Genomic DNA, 20,514 nt, shown 5'->3' on the forward strand with positions numbered 1-20,514 from the left:
GGTGTTTCCGTGTGCTGCTCTGGTTCGCCAGAAGCGGCTTTGTCATGCTGGCCACATGACCTGGAAGCTGTACGCCGGCTCCCTCGGCCAAAAATGCAAGATGAGCGCCACAGCCCCAGAGTCGGTCACGACTGGACCTAATGGTCAGGGGTCCCTTTACCCTTTACCTTTACATGGATTTAGAGGGCCTAATATAAGTAGCTGGTACACAACAAAAATATCCAGAACTGGCTGAAGAGTGATTTCTTCAAAACCCGCAACTGAGGTTCCAACTAGGCCTGAGGGTAATTGTGTGCAGGCATGCAGGCACATGAAAACCTGAAGTAGCAAATGAGAGGCAAATGAGAGGGAGAAGGACTAGGGTCATGGTGTGGATGGTTTTAACCCTTACAAACACGCACAAACATTCCTGAAGAAAATCACCCTTATATATTTAAGTGCACGTTGTTTGACTATTCACAATTAACATCACATATAGTTAGCGCCACAACTTTTACCAAAGCCCAGGAGGTGTACCTCATGCTACTGGAGCAGTGTTTTGAAACTTCAGTCACTGTGCATTTGAGAAGCACTAATGTTTGGAGAATGCAACGGCCAAGGAGGCAATGAGAGAACCAGCTGCCCGCTCTCACTGACTCCCCACCATGCCAAATTCTTTCTCCTCCTCCTTGCGAGTCATGCTGGTTAAGTGTCCAGATACACCTGGCACCCGGCGGCCACATGGCACTGTTCCATAACCGACAGGTGGAATGTGGGCTTGCAGCATGCAAGGTCAGACTCTGTTACTTTCTATAAAAGTCTGGTTCCCCTTTGAAATACAAACTTCTATCATGCTAAGAGGGAGGTTTGGAGGTCGGTTTCAAAGGAGACCACCCCAGGATGAATGGCCTTGGTAGCAGAGGGAAATAAATGTGCAGACTGGAGTAGAGGGTGGGATATGGGAAGGACAAGTGTCTTTGACTCTTCTATTGTGGCAGAAACAGCTAGCAAACGGAATGGGAGAGTGGTGGGAGGGCAGATAAGCTTCTGTTTTTTGGAGACTGGAAGGAAGAGGCTGGAGAGCACTCAAGCACCAGAAGAAGAAGAAGAAGAAGAAGAAGAAGAAGAAGAAGAAGAAGAAGAAGAAGAAGAAGAAGAAGAAGAAGAAGAAGAAGAAGAAGAAGAAGAAGAAGAAGAAGAAGAAGAAGAAGAGGAGGAGGAGGAGGAGGAGGAGGAGGAGGAGGAGGAGGAGGAGGAGGAGGAGGAGGAGGAGGAGGAGGAGGAGGAATGGGTTTTGAGTTTTGTTGTGACGGGTGGCTCTTCTTTCCAAACACACAACACAACAAACCTTTTGGATCACCACAATATGTGAACAGAGAAAAAGCATCATGATTTAAATTGCTAAGCAAAAAAATGTCAATTGACTTTCTCATGCAAAATTCATTTGCAAGCTAACTGCTGGCTATGACACCCAATACTGTTTTGCAACTGAATGAAGACTTTGTACACCCTATGAGAATAATCCAAAACTTTTAGTAACCTTTGATTTGGGTTTGTCCCTTTGCTACAGGAAATATTCCAAACTATAGAAGCGCCTCTATTAATGTTAGACAATTGGGAGTGTATCTGCTACCAAAAATGCATTGACTTAAGCTCTAGAAGGCTCCAAACTATACTCTGCACATGTGCAGAATGCAACGAGTGCACCTGCACAGAGACCATAAAGAAGAAACTAGAGTTAAGAAACAGTGAACAGAAGAGGAAGGACCACCTTAGCTACCACTGATAGCCCTTGGGCATCTTTCAGCAGAAGGTTTCTTGAAACAGGAAGAAAATGAATAAAATGTGAGTCATTAAATAAAAATATTCCACTACTATTTGGGAGAGGGAAACTCATTTTAAGATAAACATGCTTCTTGTTCTTCCAACCACAAAGGAAACCTAATGAGCTCACAGATACACACTGTCATAGAAATTAGGGGTGGAATCACACCCAAGGGGATAATTCACCGTATAGTCTTTCCAGGCACTCCTTCACCAGGTTTTTCTGTTTAAAAGATCACAGTAAAGATCAACTCCACATCTTCTACCAATTACTGTTTTGGCTCCCTGGAGGACCTGGTGCCTGACATGCTCAGAGTTGCTTGGCTGCTCTCTGCGAGCTTCATAATGATATATTTGCAGAACAAGCTGGCGCTCCTTGGTAAAGCATGTCTCAGATTCTGCTCTGGAAACCAGCAGGCAACATCAAACTCAGAAATAAATTCTCTTGTCCAATTTCCTTAATTTCCCTTTCCCAGGGAACTACCGGAGGAAGAACAGACATCCCTAAATGTCTGGTCGGCAATGCCAATCGTCTAGGCTGCAGGAAACAGAAACAGGCTCCTCTTCCAAAGCCAACTTGGGACCACAAACAATGAGGAAACGAGACTTCAGAAAACATTCACCTCTTCTTCCCATGTCCTATAATAAATTGATATAGCTATGGTCCTGCCAAATTGGTCTTGGCACTGCCAACTAATTAGATAAAAATGTCTGCCAAGAAGCGACATAGCTGGGCTTAATGCCTACAGAGGTCAAAGATGGGTGGGTCTCTAAACTAGTGTCCAAACAGGGCCATTTTGTGCAAATAAGAAAGATGCTGTGCTAAGTGAAAAATCTGCTTCTGAGTAAAAACAAAGACAAGGCGTTGAACCATCTCGCCACTCAAAGCATATGCCCAAGCAGCATGCAAAACTTGTGATCAAAAGACAAAAGCAAGAAGGGGTTTGTGAAAGATACTTATGGGTTCAGAGAGGGAGGGAGCTAACTACTCCAGCTTACTCTGAAAATGAGTGGGATATTCAGAAGAACATTAGACTCCCAAAAACATTCTGAAATACAAACTTTAATATATTTGTGACATTCATATACAATGATGGGGGGACACTAGTATTAATCTTAACTTCAGACAGCAGACATGAAGTCTTGTGACAAGATGTAAGAATGTTAAGAACTTACACTATTATTATTATTATTATTATTACTACTACTACTGCTTATCCACATCACTTGGAAGAAGGGAGTAGAGATAAAGAGAGACTAACAGAATCACAGAGGTCACCAAATCTACAAGGACCTGCAAAGTTCTTCATAACGCTTGCCTTGCTGAGAATTACCCTCACCTCTGGGACAGGATCTCACATTGCATTTTTGAGAACCACCGAAGCAATATGCAACTAAAAATATGAGTTCCCTCCATCTTCCCGAGCTTGGCCCTGAGAAGGGGAGCTGGGAATTTTCTCTCCCCCTCATGCTGCTCTTTGGAGGCTTTCCACACACCTCTGAAGGCCAGAGAGAAGTTCTTGACCCTCCCCTGATTTGGTGGGAGGGCAGAGTCATGGCAACCACAAATTTGGGCTCGTGACCAAGGCTAGCTGAAGTTTGAGGATCCCCACTTATCCCCCCAGATGCTCAATGATTGAAGATGACTCTTTCTGCATATGGAGCAATGGCACTTCCTAATTGTGACTGCTTTCAGAAACAACTGGCGGGTTGTTCCTGTCGGGTATGCCCCCAAGCTTTCACAGAGTTTCTGGCTGAAAGGTTAGCTTTCCAATAAATGCTAGGAATGATGGATGAGGAAAGTAAAAGACAGGAAGAAGACCACACCACAATGAGAGACTACAGAAAGATACACAGAAACCTCCTTGCAAGTTGCTCTAATCTTTAACTGCAGAGATTTAGGAAAGACAAGGCGAATGTCTGGGTGCTTATCATGTCAGGACCAACCTATAAAGTAACTTCCTTAAGCAAATATATATAAAACTCTTTACATCCAGGATACAACAACACAGATAAAACGAGTGAGCAATGAAAAACAATTTCCTCATAAGCTCGTCACTATACATATCAGGACCCCTTTCTCTGTTATCAGAACACAATATAGGTGCAGGACCTGGAATACTTTGGCAACACCTACACTTTGGAATTCCCTGCCTGCCGACATCAGGTAGAGAGATACCTTCACTGTACTCCCTTCAGCACCTGCTTAGAAACCTGTTGTTTGGACAAGCCTCCCCAATATCTAGAACGTTGATGTGTGTTTTAATATTATTTTAGTTTATTTCTCATTTTAATTTTAATTTCATATTGCAGCTTTTAACTGTTTTACCTGCAAGAAATTTATTCATTTATTCTTCTGGAGCTTTAGGGATTTTTTAACCATCAAGCAGTGTATTCAAACAAACAAACCAACAAACAAACTCCCTTGTTGTTAGCTTCATGGAAACATTCCTTTCCCTCATACCAGAAAGGATGCAATATTTCAGATATTATCGACCCCAGTCATTCTGAGTCTCCTCGTTAAAAAATAAAGGAAAATAAAAAACACACTTGAGACTCAAAACATAATTCATCTTTTCAATCATTATACCTTTTCTGAGTAGTCAGCAGTGATGAAAAACACATTCTTCACTAGGCACCCAACTATCCCATCACAATACATTTCCAAAAACATATGGCATGCTAAGTGTGTGCTGGAGCAAAATAACACAAGTCAAGAACAAGTTTCAAATACGCTTGCCATATTTTCAACTGGTCCCTATAGATGAGGATTTAACAGCTGTTTGGTCAACATGTTCACCTGCTAATTGCTGCAAGACCTCCTTACCTCTTGAACTGCCAGAACAGGTCCCGATGGCACTTATAGGGCTTTATAGTTCCTCTATTTTTTTTGTCTGGCTAGCTGCCTCTGCTTTTAACAGCTGCATAATGCAAGAAATTCAACAAGTAACTTTCCCTCCACTGTTCCTGTTTCTGCAGGCCACAAAATACTCCATCTGCTGCATTTTTGTTTGTCATACAGTTGTTACAAGCACAAGAGTCATCCCAGAAATATGTCAGCAATCCTACCAATGCCTTTGGGAATCCTGGCCCTATGGCTGCTCAGGAAGAGGCTTTGCAGGTCTGATCCAGCCTGAACCCTTCCATCAACTGACTACCAGTCACATTATCTTAAGGAAATGAAACAATCAACAGTTCACTGTGCAAGAGGGGTAGTTTGGGTTGATAACCATGCCTCCTGACGCAACCAAAATCCACTCTGAGAGGGATCGGTGAGAAATCTGTTCCAGGAAAGCCTACCACACACTGAAACCCATGTACCACAAGTTAGAAGCAGCTATTTTAGGGATCTTGCACCTAGTTAAGGAAGGAACATAAAGCAACTTGTCATGTCACAGTTCTGCTGTGTTGATTTGGAAAATTACACCTGCCAAAATTCCTTCATCCAGGCACCTTTTCAAGATGCTAGATAGTTAGAATGTGGAAAATCTGGCCGACTGTACAGTAGGGGATTTTGTAGGACGCCAGGGCATTCTGGTTGGGATATAGTCATAAGAAGAGCCTTGACTGCTCAGACAAAAGGTTCATCCAGACCTGCTTCCTACCAACCAGTAGCCAACCAGAAGCCTCTGGGAAGTCCACAAGAAAGGACTGAAAGCACTACCTTCTTCTGTTGCAGTTCTCCATCAACTGGTATTCAGTTGAACCTGCAGATCCTATATACCACTACGACAAATAAGTAAGCAAAGGGGAGAAATAATACAGAGCTTCGCCTAAGTCCTGAAATGCTGGCTGTTTTTTTGCTCCAGAGCCACTGGAGTAGGTCAAAGGTGGGAAACTTTTTTTGCTCCACAGGCCAGGTCCTTACTAGGGTCAGCCTCGTTGGCCAAATGTGGCGGGTGGGTGGGGCTGCCCACCTGCCTATCACCTGATGTCACAATGATGGCAGGTGCAAGTTGCTGCTAAAACAGAGGTTCTCCCTTTTGTTTAAGCAGGGCTTTCAATGTAAACTCCATCAAACCCCATACTGAAACATTGTTATAGCAAGGAATTCCAATGCAGAATCAGGAAGAGAAGAGGTTTTGTGGAATCCTGTCACACTGAGCCCAGTAGCTCTTGAGCAGGGGTTAAATCCTGCTCAGTTTGGCTGCACACACTTCTTCCCTCCTGGGAACTGGCACACACAGCCAACATAGAACTTAGCCCACCCCCTGCTGTCCATCAGATGACATCACAGGTGACACCAGCTGATGGGCAAGGTGTGTGCCATTGGGGGAAACGACCTTGCAGGCCAACCTGGATCCCTGGCAGGCCAAGACTGGAGGTTCCCCCCCCCCCGGTGAACGTGGCTCCGCTGCCACATTCCTTCCACTTTTCTCTCATACTCACAGGCAAAGTACTGCCAAGGTTCATATGTAAGTCCAAAATCCGTTGACCGCTCAAGCACCCACAGGTCTGGGCGAGGGGAATTTGCAAACTTGATCAGAACGTAGGCCACATGGAAGAGCTGTGAGAGAAAGAGGAAACAGAGGTGAATTTCAGCCTGAGCTAAAAAGCAATGCACAAAGTCCACTCTTCGTTATGTTACAGGCGCACAGAGTGGCACTTGGGATATACTGTATGATGAAGACACATTTGCCAAGCTTTTATTTCAATGTTAATCATGAATCAAAAACCAGATTGTGAGTATCACTCCCTTTGTGGTGTTTCTCAGACATTTTGCAAGATTCGTTTGCAATTTTCATTACATAAAAATGCAGGTAGAAGAATTGAAATAGAGATTCCACAAGTACTTAATATACTGCTGTGTTATCCAGAAACGCTGGGACTCATGGCAAAGAGCCTTCTATAATGTCTACTCATCAGTAATTTCCAATCAGTAAAGCTCCTCTTTAATGCTACTTGAAAGCCTTTGGTTGTAGGTTCAACCTCTGTTTGTTTCCTGTAGATATGGGCTGGTGATTTGCCCCTGAGTGCTCATTCTAAGACTGCCCTAGTGCCAGCTTCACTTCCTGCAGAGTGAAAAAGAGCGAGCCCTTAATTGCTAATTAACTCTTGTTTTTCTCTTATATTTTTCCAAAAAGAACAACAACAAAAAAGAACAAATAATTAATGCCGCCCCACTCCCCCAAGGGAACTGATGCTTGGTCAATTTAGGGAAGCTATTAATCAGCAAACAACAGGAAAAAAATAGAGCGGTTCCATTCAGGAGCCCTGAAAAGTTTAACAAGCTTACAAGGTAGTGTCTTAACAGTACCACCCGCAAAAAAGAAGGTCACAAATCAAACCTGAAAAAACACAGCAGAGTTACTCAAAACGCTGTGGACCACCAAGGCGAGGGCAATTTCCTACACAGCTAGATTTGCATGCTAAGGGGGGGTAAAGGCAGAGGGCTTATTCATGAACCACAACAAGCCAAGCATAAAAGAATCAAAAATTTTCAGTAATCTCATCTAGAACCTTGAACAATTCTAGAAGCTGCTTCTGGAGACTTGTATATCAGCTTATCAATTTGTAGTATGGTTTACTACGAACATTTGCTCGTTGACTCCTGCTCTTGAAATAAACCACTCCCTGGTGCAGTTAATTCTGCATTTGCCAGGCCAGACAGATGGAGAGGAAAGAGTGCACTCTATAAAACACACACCCAGCCAGTTCCATAGGCAAAGGCAACAAGTAGCTTCTGATAAGGCCTTCTTAGCATTCATCTTGAGCTGCTCCCAATTAGTTCGAATGCTGATTTATGCAACCACTTCCTTGCCAAGACTGAAATAAATGTACAGCTTTAAAATGTCAGCACTAGGGGGAAAAACAAACTCAGCAACAGAAGTTCCCTTCACAAGCTGGCACTGGCTCTCTCCAAAAATCTTCACTTCATCATCATGTCAAAAACTGATCTTTAAAAGGCGGGGCGGGTGGGGAGGGAAGCTTCTTTTACTGGCAAGAACGCTTCAAGATCAACACACAGAGGAAATATAATGCTTACAACAGCGTGCGTTTTCGAGTCCAACACAGTGAACTAAATTGTGCGGGATCACAGTGGGAAGTACCGTAAATGCTTCATTCAAGCCTATGGACCTTCAGCCCAAAACAGAATAAAGTCCCAGTTATAGAGGACAATAAAGATCAGTATCTGACAACTTAGGATCTGGCAGAATTCCACATAGGTTCCCCACCGCGGCTCAGCCAGAGATATGCTGGGGTATAACCCCCATCCTGACTCAGCTTGACCGCAGCCAACACCAATGGAAGCCTCCAAAAGTGAGCTTCTGGGCATGTGAGCAGGGGCTGGACAGGGCAGAAGAGGACTTATTCTTGATCCTAACTTCATGACATGGGCACCTGATGGAATTTACACGGGCAAAAAGGGTGATGTGTGTCAAGCTCTATTTTAAATGCTTGTTTTTCCTCTTTCAACTTCATTCCTGAATGGGATCTGGCATAAACTACACTGGCTTCCCATAGTTAGAACTGAGATATAACTGTACATTATAGTCATCAGGAAATAAGGATTTGTTTTAAGTTTTTCATGTGTTCTAAAACTCAGTCTAGGTTTTTATTTAAACAACCCGTTTAACCACATCAGTTAACAAACATGGATACATATGCTATAGTATTATTGTTTAAGTTAAATAAATTGTTTGAATTGTTATTAAGGAAATGATTATTTTTCTCCTTCTGATAAATTACAGCAGAAAAGTAGTCCAAATATAAACAGTTAACTTATTAAACCTCACCATAATTTCATAATTATCTGTCTATGCATTTCTAATAGTATAACCAAATCAGTAATTTATGATTTAACTGTAAAAACTACTCTGAAAATTTATTATTCCAAAAATGAAACATTCATCTGGTTGTAAATATTAACATTATACCAGCAAGAATGAGTCTTTCTGTAAAAAATATGATTTAAATCAAGTCTTACTGACCAGTGATTTAAATCAAGTCTTACTGACTAGTGATTTAAATCGTGATTTAAACCCATTTGATTTAAAGCAAATCCACCCTGCATGTAAGCAAGGTGATGGGTTTTGAGAAGGACACGCGAGTCCACCCATCTCCTTCTCAAAGCCTAGTTAGTGTTTTCCCAGCTTTGGGAGGAAAGTAGGGCATCTCTAGGACCCTGCCAGAGTCTTGCACCTCCTTCCCAGAGTCCTGTGCCTTGCCTACCTGGCTTTGGGAAGGCAGCGCAAGGGCTGGGTGGGGGCATCAAATTTAGGGCTTGCACACGCAACAAGGCAGCATGGTAGCCCACTTGGTCTGAGAGGTTGGATTGCCCTGCTATATAGAGAGAGACAAAGCAGGAACCCATGCGCCCCCTCAAAGCTTTAACATTCCTACAATGGGTCAACCACCAAGAGGAAACGAAAAGCAAATTTGAGGCTTCCAATCGCTGCTTGGTTTTTCAGAACACCACAGAAGCAATACTTCGTCCTTGCTTTTACTCACAGGACTGCTGCAAAGCCCATCGTGTCATGAATGCAAACAGATGCCAAGAGTCCTAATTAGTCTCATCTACCTACTCACTAAGCTGAACCGCCCAGGCCAGATTCTATAGTCAGCTGCTTTCCTTGAGGACTCAGTTCTCACTGGTTTACAACTGTTCTTTTGGCAACGAAATCATGGCTAAATACCAGCCCACTAAGTTATGCATTCTCCTGCTTTGTAAATTCTTGCCTGGAATGGCTTCGCTCTTTGGGGAATAACTTAACATCCCTGCCAGAGCTTTGTATGGCTTCTGGCATGATGGGATTCGCTATTCCTTTTTCAGTTTCCCACAAAATCCACTGGCCGAGAGGAAAACGACACGCAACTTGGCACTCTTTGAGATCTGAGACTTTGTACAGGGTGGTCTCTTTCGGGTGACAATTACATGGCAAGTCTGTGTCAAAAGAGAAAGGCACTTTCTCAAGATATTTTCATACAGATTAGACACCCCTTAACATGCTTCAACCAACTATGCTTCAGTTCATAACAGAGTATTAGTAAGAGTAATAAAATGGATTTCCAAGCAGAGATTAAAGGTTTGTTAGGCAATTCTGATTAGCACTGCAATAACAGCCCAGAACATAAGTAGAATGCTCGCTGCGATTTTCTGGTAACGTAAGAACCATTAAAACAATTATGTGTGGGCAAACGTTATACAGGGTTGTGACAATACTTCCATAAACATGTAGTGAAATATAAAATAATCCACCCTATTACTAGATCACCCTGGTTGTATTTGGACGCCATGAGGGTGGGTGGGACACATGGGATGGTATCTAAGAGTGGGGAGTCATCATCAGAAAAAGAGAGAGGTCATTTTGGGGGGGGGGGGCAATCCCACAGTTTGGACTGGAGACTCACTGGAACAGAATTGGGAGAGTCACGGGGGGAAGGGAGGAAATGGCAAAATGTGTCCCCCTATCCATTCTGCTGACAGATTCCTTCCATCAGCAGACAGTCACCATCGGAAGACGCCCAGTGTTGATTGGAATAAGTGGAAATTTCAGAAGAAATATTATATTCCTATCAGCTCTAAATTTAATTTAGTTTCCTTAGGACACAAAATGAATTTTGTATGAAATAGCTGCCACACAAACTAGTAGAAATTTGTGTGGCAGCTAATTTATACACAATTCTTTTTGTGTCATAGGAAAGGACTACATTTTCCTATATTTTATTCAATTTAGAAATATAAAATGTTTGTCCCTTGCCTTCCCCAACCTGGTGCCCTCCAGATAGTGTTGGACTACAACTTCCAGAATCCCTGCACATTGGCCATGTTATCTGGGGCTGGTGGGATGACGCTAGCTTGGGAAAGGCAGGTAGGATTTGAGTTGCACATGTTAAGCGAACGCATAATATATCCCCCTGTCAGAGGGTTTCCTGGTCAATCTTTAAAGACCCTTCTGAGAATTTTTCTCAAGGGGATCAATGCATGCATCATGAAGCAGCTAATGTAATGTATCTGAGTGTTGCCATACCTGGCATGATTGACAACATAACAATCAGTTTCACCAAGGTTGTGTGTATACTTTGCACTGTGCTTTATATTATAATAAACTTATGAATGACTGAACACACAGGCCTATAGTGTACAGGGATTGTAATCGCCCGATACTGTACATCATCTTGCAGAGCTAGTTTAAAAAACAAAAACAAAAAAACCAACCATTTGAAACAGCAAAGTGCAGGTAAAACACTGTTTTTGAAACCTTGACTTTAAAAGCATTGCAATCTTTTTTCTAGTGGAGAAGAACACAGTTCATATGAAGGTTCTCTCCCCATCTCCGGATTTCCAATTTCTCCACTGGGAGAAGAGGCTAAACTGGGGAGGAGGGTGGTGGTGGAGAGGATTCCCAAACCTTTTCTTGCCTTCACATTTCTACTCCCAAGTGGAAATTATTTCTTGGTCAAGATTTAGCACATGAAGCACTAATTATTCCTATTTCTGGCCAACTGTACAACATGACAAGGGGATTAAGTAGTCTTTTCATACTTTTATCTTCAAATTTGTACCAAGCCATCTAGCTCAATACTGTCTACACCATAGCTGCCAAGTTCCGGCCTGAGAAATAAGGGACTGGACCGGAAGTAGCAGACCGGAAGTAGCGCTGCCGCCATTTTGGAACTGGGCGGAGCATGCTTAGAAGCTACTTTTGATGCTGCTCTGCCCTGTTCCAAAATGGCCGCCACACCAGAAGTCGCGCTGCAGCCATTTTGGAACTGGGCAAAGCAGCATCAAAAGTCGCTTCTGAGCATGCTCCGCCCAGTTCCAAAATGGCCACCGCGCCAGAATAAACCAGGGGGAAACAAAAAAATCCATTTTTTTCAGCTGGTAACAGCTGGAAAAACGGGGGTTTCCCGGGGAATACGGGAGACTTGGCAGCTATGGTCTACACCAGGGGTAGGCAACCTAAGGCGCCTTCCCAATCCAGCCTGCGAACGGTCCGGGAATCAGTGTGTTTTTACATGAGTAGAATGTGTCCTTTTATTTAAAATGCATCTCTGGGTTATTTGTGGGGCATAGGAATTCGTTCTTCCCCCCAAAAAATATAGTCCGGCCCACCACATGGTCTGAGGGACGGTGGACCGGCCCACGGCTGGAAAAGGTTGCTGACCCCTGGTCTACACTGACTAGCAGCGGCTTTCCAAGATTTCAGACAAGGAGTCTCTCCAAGCCCCACCTGGAGATGCTGGGGATTGAAACCTGAGACCTTCTGCGTGCAAAGCAGATGTTCTACCACTGAGCTACGGGGCCTTCCCTATGCAGATTCTGAGGAACTGAAGTTCCAAGCTGATGTTTCTGTGGGGTTCTTTTTGGCTGACGGCCATTTCCCCCTGTTCAGTCAAGGACTACAACTTCATGGGGTGTGCATGTTTTGCATGGAGAAGTTCCTTGCTTCGATGGCATCTAAAAGGACTGGGTAGGCAGTGATGGGAAAGACCCCCGTTTTGCTGCCAATCAGGGTAGAAAATACTGGGTTATATGAACGAATGATCTGATTCTCTAAGGACCTTACCTTCCAAGTCCCGGACTGCAGAATCCGGGACCGGCAGCCATGTGACACTGGAAGTTGTGTCGACGTAACTTCCGGTGTCGCTTTGCCCTTCTATGGGCACCAAAAATGGCCACCGCCGGCTTCAAAAGTAGCTTCTACGCATGACCGGAAGTGCGTCGACGCAACTTCCGGTGTCGCCCCGCCCATCTATGGGCACCAAAATGGCCGTCGCCGACACCGGAAGTTGCATCTACGCACTTCCGGTCATGCGTAGATGCGACTTTTGAAGCCAGCGGCGGCCATTTTTTGTGCCCATAGAAGGGCAAATCAGAAAGAAAAAAAATGGCCGCTGGCAGGAGAAAATAACGGAGAAAAACAGGAGGCGAAGTGATACGGGGGACCACCGGGAAAAGGTAAGTAAAAACGGGGGTTTCCCGGGGAAAACGGGAGACATGGCAGCTATGCTAAGGACCATACCTATTTCCTCTTTCTTACCACCCCTCACACAAACACATTCCTTGTCCTGCTCTGTCCTCAACTGTACAGATTGCAACACACACACACACACACACACACACACACACACACACACACACACACACCTTATCTGCACTTGGCTGTATCCCATGGTATAAAGCAAAGAATCTAGGCAGACGACTGTTTTTACATGGAATGAACTCTCTATTTCCTTCACATCCTGCAGAACTCACAGGGCACGGGATGGAGATATAAAACCAGGATGCTTGTTATCAAGTGAGCTTATGTAGAGAAAATTCACAGGGTTCCAAAGACTAAAAATAAGAGGGAACTGGCAAGAAATGCAGGCTCTTGCATGCCAAATTTAGCCTATTTCTGCTTTTCTGGCCAACCTCTAATATAGCAAGAAGCAAGCCTGCATTTTGCTCCCCCTCCAAAACACACACACACACACACACACACACACACACACACACACACACTATTTAGCTCATATTTTCCTCAGTATCTCTGGAGACTCAAGCAAACATTTTCTCAACGGAGAGAAAGGGAGGATAGCTGATTGCCCACGCAGAATTAATTAGCATGGCTACAACATGGTGACAATCATGTTACCCTAATTACAGAGTTGTTGTCAGGCATACCATAGTTTATAGGTGCTGTTTTTACAGTAATAACAGCAATCTTTATTATTACTGCTATTATTATAAAATGTCAAAGACAGTTAAGCAGGAGGAGACTTGAATAAATCTATAAACTGCTATATATGGCAAAGAGAGAAAAGCATATATATGGCAGCAGGGGGTAACCTACGTCATGCTATCTGCATCCTGTGCTTTTGGCCGTGCCAATCACTGCATAATGGGGGAGAAAATATTTGTTCGGCAGGGGTGGAGGGAATGGTCCAGTGGGATGAAAACACAGGTAAAATGATCCGTCCCCAACACCCACAGTGATTTGGCTTAGAGCTCACTCATGGAAATGGCCCTTTATAATATTTACAGTGGGACCTCGACTTACAAACCACTCGACATCTGACATTTTCCACTTACGAGCGGGAAAAAGTGGCTGCGCGCTTACGATTTTTTCAACATCCAAATGGAAAACCCGTTCGTGGCTAGATGCGGTTTCCTCGACTTACGAATTTTTAGATGCAGTTTCCTCGACTTGCAAATTTTCCCATTTCCAATGCATTCCTATGGGAAACCGCTTTTCCTATGGGAAACTCGACTTACGAAGTTTTCGACCTACGAGTGTGCATTCAGAATGGATTAAATTCGTAAGTCGAGGTCCCACTGAATTTGGATTCATATACTTGCCGTCACAGGCAGGATGCTTCTGAGCATCAGTTGCTGGAAACTGCAGGCAAGGGTAGTGCTCTTGGCTCTCAAGTCCTACTTACAAGTTTCCCACGGGCATCTGGCCGGCCACTGTGAGAACAGAATGCTGGACAGGTTGGGCCATTGGCATGATACAGCACGTTCTTATGTGTATTATAATGATAGCTCACTCTATTTATTTTTAATCTTATAATATTTATAGCCGGCCCGTCAACATGAAATAATTATAATAATAGTCCCCTGGGGCAAGTCCCGTCCCTGCACTCATCTAGTTCTATACGAAGGATGGAGTCTATTTGCTTTCTGCTTATATATATATATATATATATATATATGTATTGCTGCTGGTGGCAACTGGTGATTTATACTTCCTTTGAAACAGTAAAACACTTACGCTGATGTCCATCTATCAAGGACTTTGTCATTTCTTCTGTTCATCAGTAGCTTTGTTACTCCTATATCCATTTCTTGACTATGTGCTCTTCCAGAAAAATATAAACACCCTTGAGCACATATGTATGCAGAAACCTTATTAATCCACATATTTTAAGAGTTCCTGTTTCTTTCTCATGGTTGTGCTGAGAGATCACATGTTCTCCAGGTGTGTGATGTCTGGAGGTGATGAGAGTTGCAATCCAAAACATTTGGAGGGCACCTGGTTGGAGAACGTTGTGGTAGCTCATTTCAGAGTCTCTGAACTTCTCCACTTCTTTTGACAGTTTTCCTTTTACTTCACTTGTTCCTCAATTAACAGGTGGAATATAAGCCTCAACAGTTTCCCCAGTAAACATTGTATTTTGAGAATGCAGCATGGGTACGGTTAAGGAAACGTTTCCCTTAAATGTATATAACATCCCCACCCCCACCCCACCCCCAAAAAACCAGACTGTGAGGCAGTTCACTAAAGGCCAGTATATAAGAATTAAAACATTTTAACTTTCCTCCCTGTCCAGTAAGATTTACTGTCCCTGCATAATTTAACTTTTGAAAAGCACATAAAGATCCACTTTGAATACTAAGTTTTGTTGCAAAAGCAATCTACGTGTGTGAGAGCACACATAATACCCTCTTAGGTGCCTCATTCCCACCAGCCGCATCACACACCACATATATATATATATATATATATATATATATATATATATCCAGACCTACATTCCTGAGAAGGTGAACTCGCTCTTATCTTTCTACAGTAGGTTAATTATGGAGGAATCCAGCTGGAAAGGAATACAAATCAAGCCTCTCCCTTTTTTATTTCCACAAGGGATCCTCTCTGTACTATATATTAGTGCTGCAACTTCAGGGGGTGAACAACAAGAAGACACGATGTTAAAGCTTAACTGAAGGTAAAAGGGGTGGTCAGGAGTCAGGCAACAAATAATAATGCTAATGATCTTAACAAACAAACAAACAAAAACTTTGCAAGCAAGTCCTTACTTAAATGTGTGAGTGACCTTAATTATGTCATTCAGGTGCATTTTGCATTTGGTAATCAGTACAATTGTTTTTGTTTTGTTGTTGTTTAGTCGTGTCCGACTCTTCGTGACCCCATGGACCAGAGAACGCCAGGCACTCCTGTCTTGCACTGCCTCCCGCAGCTTCGTCAAACTCATGTTGGTAGCTTCGAGAACACTGACCAACCATCTCGTCCTCTGTCGTCCCCTTCTCCTTGTGCCCTCCATCTTTCCCAACATCAGGGTCTTTTCCAGGGCGTCGAGCAGCCTTCAGGCATGAGAATCCACTTTCCTCTTTTATTGGAACTCTGATCTATCAAAAAGAGTCTGGTGCAAAGGAGAATTCTGAGCCCAGGACAGAATGGAGATCATAGTCTATTCACACACAAATACACTCCTGGCTACCATAAGCCTTCTTAACTTCAGTAGTGCAATTTCAGGTGGTGGAGGTGGGGAATTACGTTGTTGCTGGCCTACTGAAAATCACCCCCACATCTACCGCTTGGACTGCTGATCCTACTGGGGGTGAAATCAGTTACTGGCCACAGCATTTGGTGAAGAATTGATTCCACTGGGAGAAAATACTAGATTTTTAAGCATGCAGCTCAAAAGGGGCAGATTGATGCCATCAGTTCTCAGTTGGTAGAGCCTGGACCAGCATGAAGTCATTCCATGAAATTAGGAAGCCATATCTCCTAGGTTACTTAGCGAAGCGATTGACGTTCAAGCTATTCAATCAGCTGACCACCGGACAGAGGGAGGTGTAGCACATAAAAGAGGCTCTGCAGTTGTCCATTCAGACTGCCATTTCCAGATGAAGGGCCCTGAAGCAATGTCAAAGACCCCTCCGTTCTTTGCCACTGCAGTGACAGGACAATGAAACCCACCGTGTGACTATTTCGTTACATATATTCCTTATGCCCCGAGGGCCTAAACACTTGATGAGTGAAGTTATGCCACTGCAACTCTCTAAACTAGAATCATAGAACTGTAGAGCTGGGAGGGAGTACAAGGAAAATATTTTGCCCAATGTGGGGCTTAAATACACGACCCTGAGATTAAGTGTTTCATGCTCTACCGACTGATTCACTTGATTAAGAGATGGCTCCTCACTACAAGCCAGTGAACACCTGGAGATGGGCACTGGTGATGCTAAGGAAGTATGAACCTGATATGATCCTAGATGGAAGCCCCTGTCTAAGCTTCTATAAACTTTTTCTTTAAAGGGGGCGGGGAGGAGAGGGTACTATTAGTTCAATAAACAAATGAAACTATTTAATCATGCTTTATAATCTTTCACGGTAAAGGTAAAGGACCCCTGACAGTTAAGTCCAGTCGCAAACAACTCCGGGGTTGCGGTGCTCATCTCGCTTTACTGGCCGAGGGAGCTGGCGTTTGTCCACAGACAGTTATTCCGGGTCATGTGGCCAGCATGACTAAGCCGCTTCTGGCGAAACCAGAGCAACGCACGGAAACACCGTTTACCTTCCCGCCGGAGCGGTACCTATTTATCTACTTGCACTTTGACGTGCTTCACAATGGCTCTGTAAGGTACGCCATTATTTTTCTCATTTTTTACAGACTAGGAGACATAGATAGGGGGACCTGACACAGAGAACCCATGGCTGGTGGAAAATGCACAGGGCTTCTTCCAACAGGGCTTGTTAGCTGAATCCTACACATTGTTTTTAAGACATCAAAAATACCGTAGAAGCGTCACATAACCAGATCAAACTAACAGCTGGATTTCACACCTCTAAACCAAAGCGCAGGTGGATGGGAGTGAAATCTGTCGCAACCCTTGCCTTTCAAGTTGGCACCCTGCACCTGCCATCTGTTCTTGCAGGTGTGTATCCTGCCAGAAATGAGCTAATGATCTCTGCCAATATGCTGCAGCAAGTGGCCCATTAAGCATGCTTTATCGCTAAGAGAGTTCTCTGGACTAAGAAACAGGACTGCAGGCAGGGCTGGGTTATCCTGGAGAGAGATTTACATCATGAGTGAGTACAGGGTACTACAGTTATTAAAAGCACAAGAGACTGTGGAGGGAAAAGCACTAACACTCCTGTTTATGAAGGGCTGCCCACCCTGCCCATGAGAGCAACTCTTCAAGTTGCATGCTTGTGCCAACAAGTGCGATCCTGGCAACCAGGAATGTAGTCAGCAACCATTTTTGTTTGTTTGTGGGAACGGGGCAAAGGAATCCTAAGTTGTCTACAGAAGTTGTTTCTGGCTCCATCAGATTCATGCACTGCACTTGGCCGTAATAATAATAATAATAATAATAATAATAATAATAATAATAATAATAATAATAATAATAATAATTTATTATTTATACCCCGCCCATCTGGCCGGGTTCCCCCAGCCACTCTGGGCGGCTTCCAACAAAACACTAAAATACAGAAATCCATCAAACATTAAAAGCTTCCCTAAACAGGGCTGCCTTGAGATGCCTTCTAAAGGTCTGGTAATTGTTGTTCTCTTTGACCTCTAGTGGGAGGGCGTTCCACAGGGTGGGTGCCGTAAAAGTACATTCCTGGAGAGGGCCGATCACACAAGCAGAAAATATATTATGCAAATTGGCTGTGCACGTGTGTGCACCTCTGAACAGAGAGATCAGAAAGGCTAGGCATGCCATTTCAAATTTATAGAAGGTAAGTCTTTCAATGGCTACTTTTCACAACGGCTCTGTTGTGTCACTTCCCTCGCGTCTTGTAGGTAGACTTTTCATAGGCACTTGGTTGCCCAGCTGTGAGAACAGGATGCTGGACTAAATAGGCCAAGGATGGGGAACCTTTAACAACCCAAGAACCACAATGCCTTCTGGGATACCTTCTGGGTCGGGGGGTGGTGGTTTGGAGGGGTAGGCATATACAAGTGGTGGGCGGGGCCAGAGGCAAAAGTGGGTGCAGGAAGAAATGTAAATTTTACCTTCACACACCAGGCTAACTCTTATACAGACTCACACACCACTGAGGGCCAGTGTGGTGTAGTGGTTAAGAGCGGTAGACTCGGAATCTGGTGAACCGGGTTCGCGTCTCCGCTCCTCCACACACATATGGGGGTTCTGTATTATTACATGGCTGTATTATTATTTTGGGGGGGGGAGGGGGTCTGCCCCAGATGATCCTACAACAGCATGCTTTACCCATTCCCAGCGGTGTCCTGAATTTACCTTTTACTGACTCCTATGGGAGGAAGGAGAATATTACACTTGGGGACAATGTTTCAGACCTGTGCCTGGCTCGTTGCATGGTGCAAAGTTACTCCTTACAACTTATTCAATGTATGAGTAAGGAAACACCCTTGAAATCCTGCCAATGTTTCTATCTGCTTACAGTGGTCTCCTGTGTGGAGACCAGTGTGGTATAGTGGTTAAGAGTGGTAGACTCGTGATCTGGTGAACCGGGTTCGCTTCCCCGCTCCTCCACATGCAGCTGCTGGGTGACCTTGGGCTAGTCACACTTCTCTGAAGTCTCTCCGCCCCACTCACCTCACAGAGTGTTTGTTGTGGGGGAGGAAGGGAAAGGAGAATGTTAGGTGCTTTGAGACTCCTTCGGGTAGTGATAAAGCGGGATATCAAATCCAAACTCTCCTCCTTCTCTATCCCTTATCCAGACCAAAAAAGGTGTCATTTTTAGAGTTCAAGGACACCAGTCATCAAGGAGGGTGTGAAGCAAGGTTAGTGAGTGATGTGGCCTAGGGAAAGAGGGTGTGGCTGGGAAGAAGCCCAAAGGCCAGACAGAGGTGCCTGGAGTCCTGCATTTGCCCCCGCCAAGGCCTGAGGTTCCCCATCCCTTTGATCTGCAGCGTTCTAATCCTACAGTAATATCCTCTTGTTCCTACAAGCGAGTTCATTATTGGGAGGGCACAATCCAAAGAACGCTTTTTCGTTCTCAACGGTCACCCACAAAGTCACTGCTCACCGCTGGTTTTTCTGAGATTGCATGGCCCTACCTCTTCACAGACACGTAACAGCTGTTTTGTGCCTGTTGCAAACATCGGTCCACATCCAGGCAGCTACTACTGAACCATCTTCCCTGGAACATTTTTTTAAAAGCGAAAGATAACGACTCGCTACGATAACTGTGCTACAACTACATGAGGAATTTCAAACTCTGACCTTTCAAATGAGAGATGTCATGCTACTTCGACCCCTTTTTTTAAAAAAAAACCCACAAAAAGTAAATGCTCCAAGGATTCAAGAAGTCTGTTTGCAGTTAACATACCCCAGAATACTTTCCAGCAGAGGATTCCGCCAGTGGCAGTATCATTTCTGGTCATCTTTGGAATGTGCTTGGGAAAGAATGAAACTCTTCAGAAAAGGAGTTAACATTTTGACATGTCCAATTCCATATCTATGCTTTTGGCAGGCAGAGTCCGTAGCCTTGATTCCTGACTCCAGAACCAGCCTGAAAGGCATAAGCTAGCAACCATACGTGCCTCACATCCACAATTTGTACCCTAACTAAGGAACAGAGAGATGAAGAGTCCCAACAGAAATCCAAGTGGAAATGTCTCATCAGTGGTTTCAAACTTGTGCATGCCATTCACCAGCATGGTTTGACACATGCACCCAACACTGTCAGGGGATGGGAGAGAGATGCAGGGCAAGCAGGATGCCAAAATAAACCTATCAATGCACTGCAGCTACTCATTCATAAGCACCTGGAAAGATGGGCAGTGCCCTAAGTAGCAATGTTGCATGCATGGAATGGGCTGGATTGTACAGTGAGTAAACCCAGGGCTTCAATAAGGAAAGGCCTGTCCCCAAGATCAACGTAGATTAAGAATACTGTGCACTTTACATCGCGATGGGGATTTTTATAACTGACCACAGTGCTGCAGACACCAAACAAAGAATTATGAGTCAGCTCATAATTCAGCTTACCTTACCAGGTAGCAAGGTAAGAGCTGCTGAACCCCCACAATGAAATGAAAATATGG

The 20,514-nt window shown here is 44.1% G+C and overlaps 1 protein-coding gene across 2 annotated transcripts in view; it reads right to left on the reverse strand.

Annotated features, from left to right (window-relative positions):
- The window catches only part of LAMA5 (laminin subunit alpha 5), a 191,505-nt gene that overhangs the window by 111,533 nt on the left and 59,458 nt on the right, over positions 1 to 20,514 (reverse strand). For both annotated transcript variants that reach the window (XM_035123974.3, XM_035123973.3), the window contains exon 3: positions 6,193 to 6,310. In XM_035123974.3, the coding sequence (XP_034979865.3) occupies positions 6,193 to 6,310 (118 nt within the window). The remainder of the gene's footprint in view (positions 1 to 6,192; positions 6,311 to 20,514) is intronic.

This window comes from Zootoca vivipara, chromosome 7 (genome assembly GCF_965207765.1).
Source record: "Zootoca vivipara chromosome 7, rZooViv2.hap1.1, whole genome shotgun sequence".
NCBI lineage: Eukaryota > Metazoa > Chordata > Lepidosauria > Squamata > Lacertidae > Zootoca > Zootoca vivipara.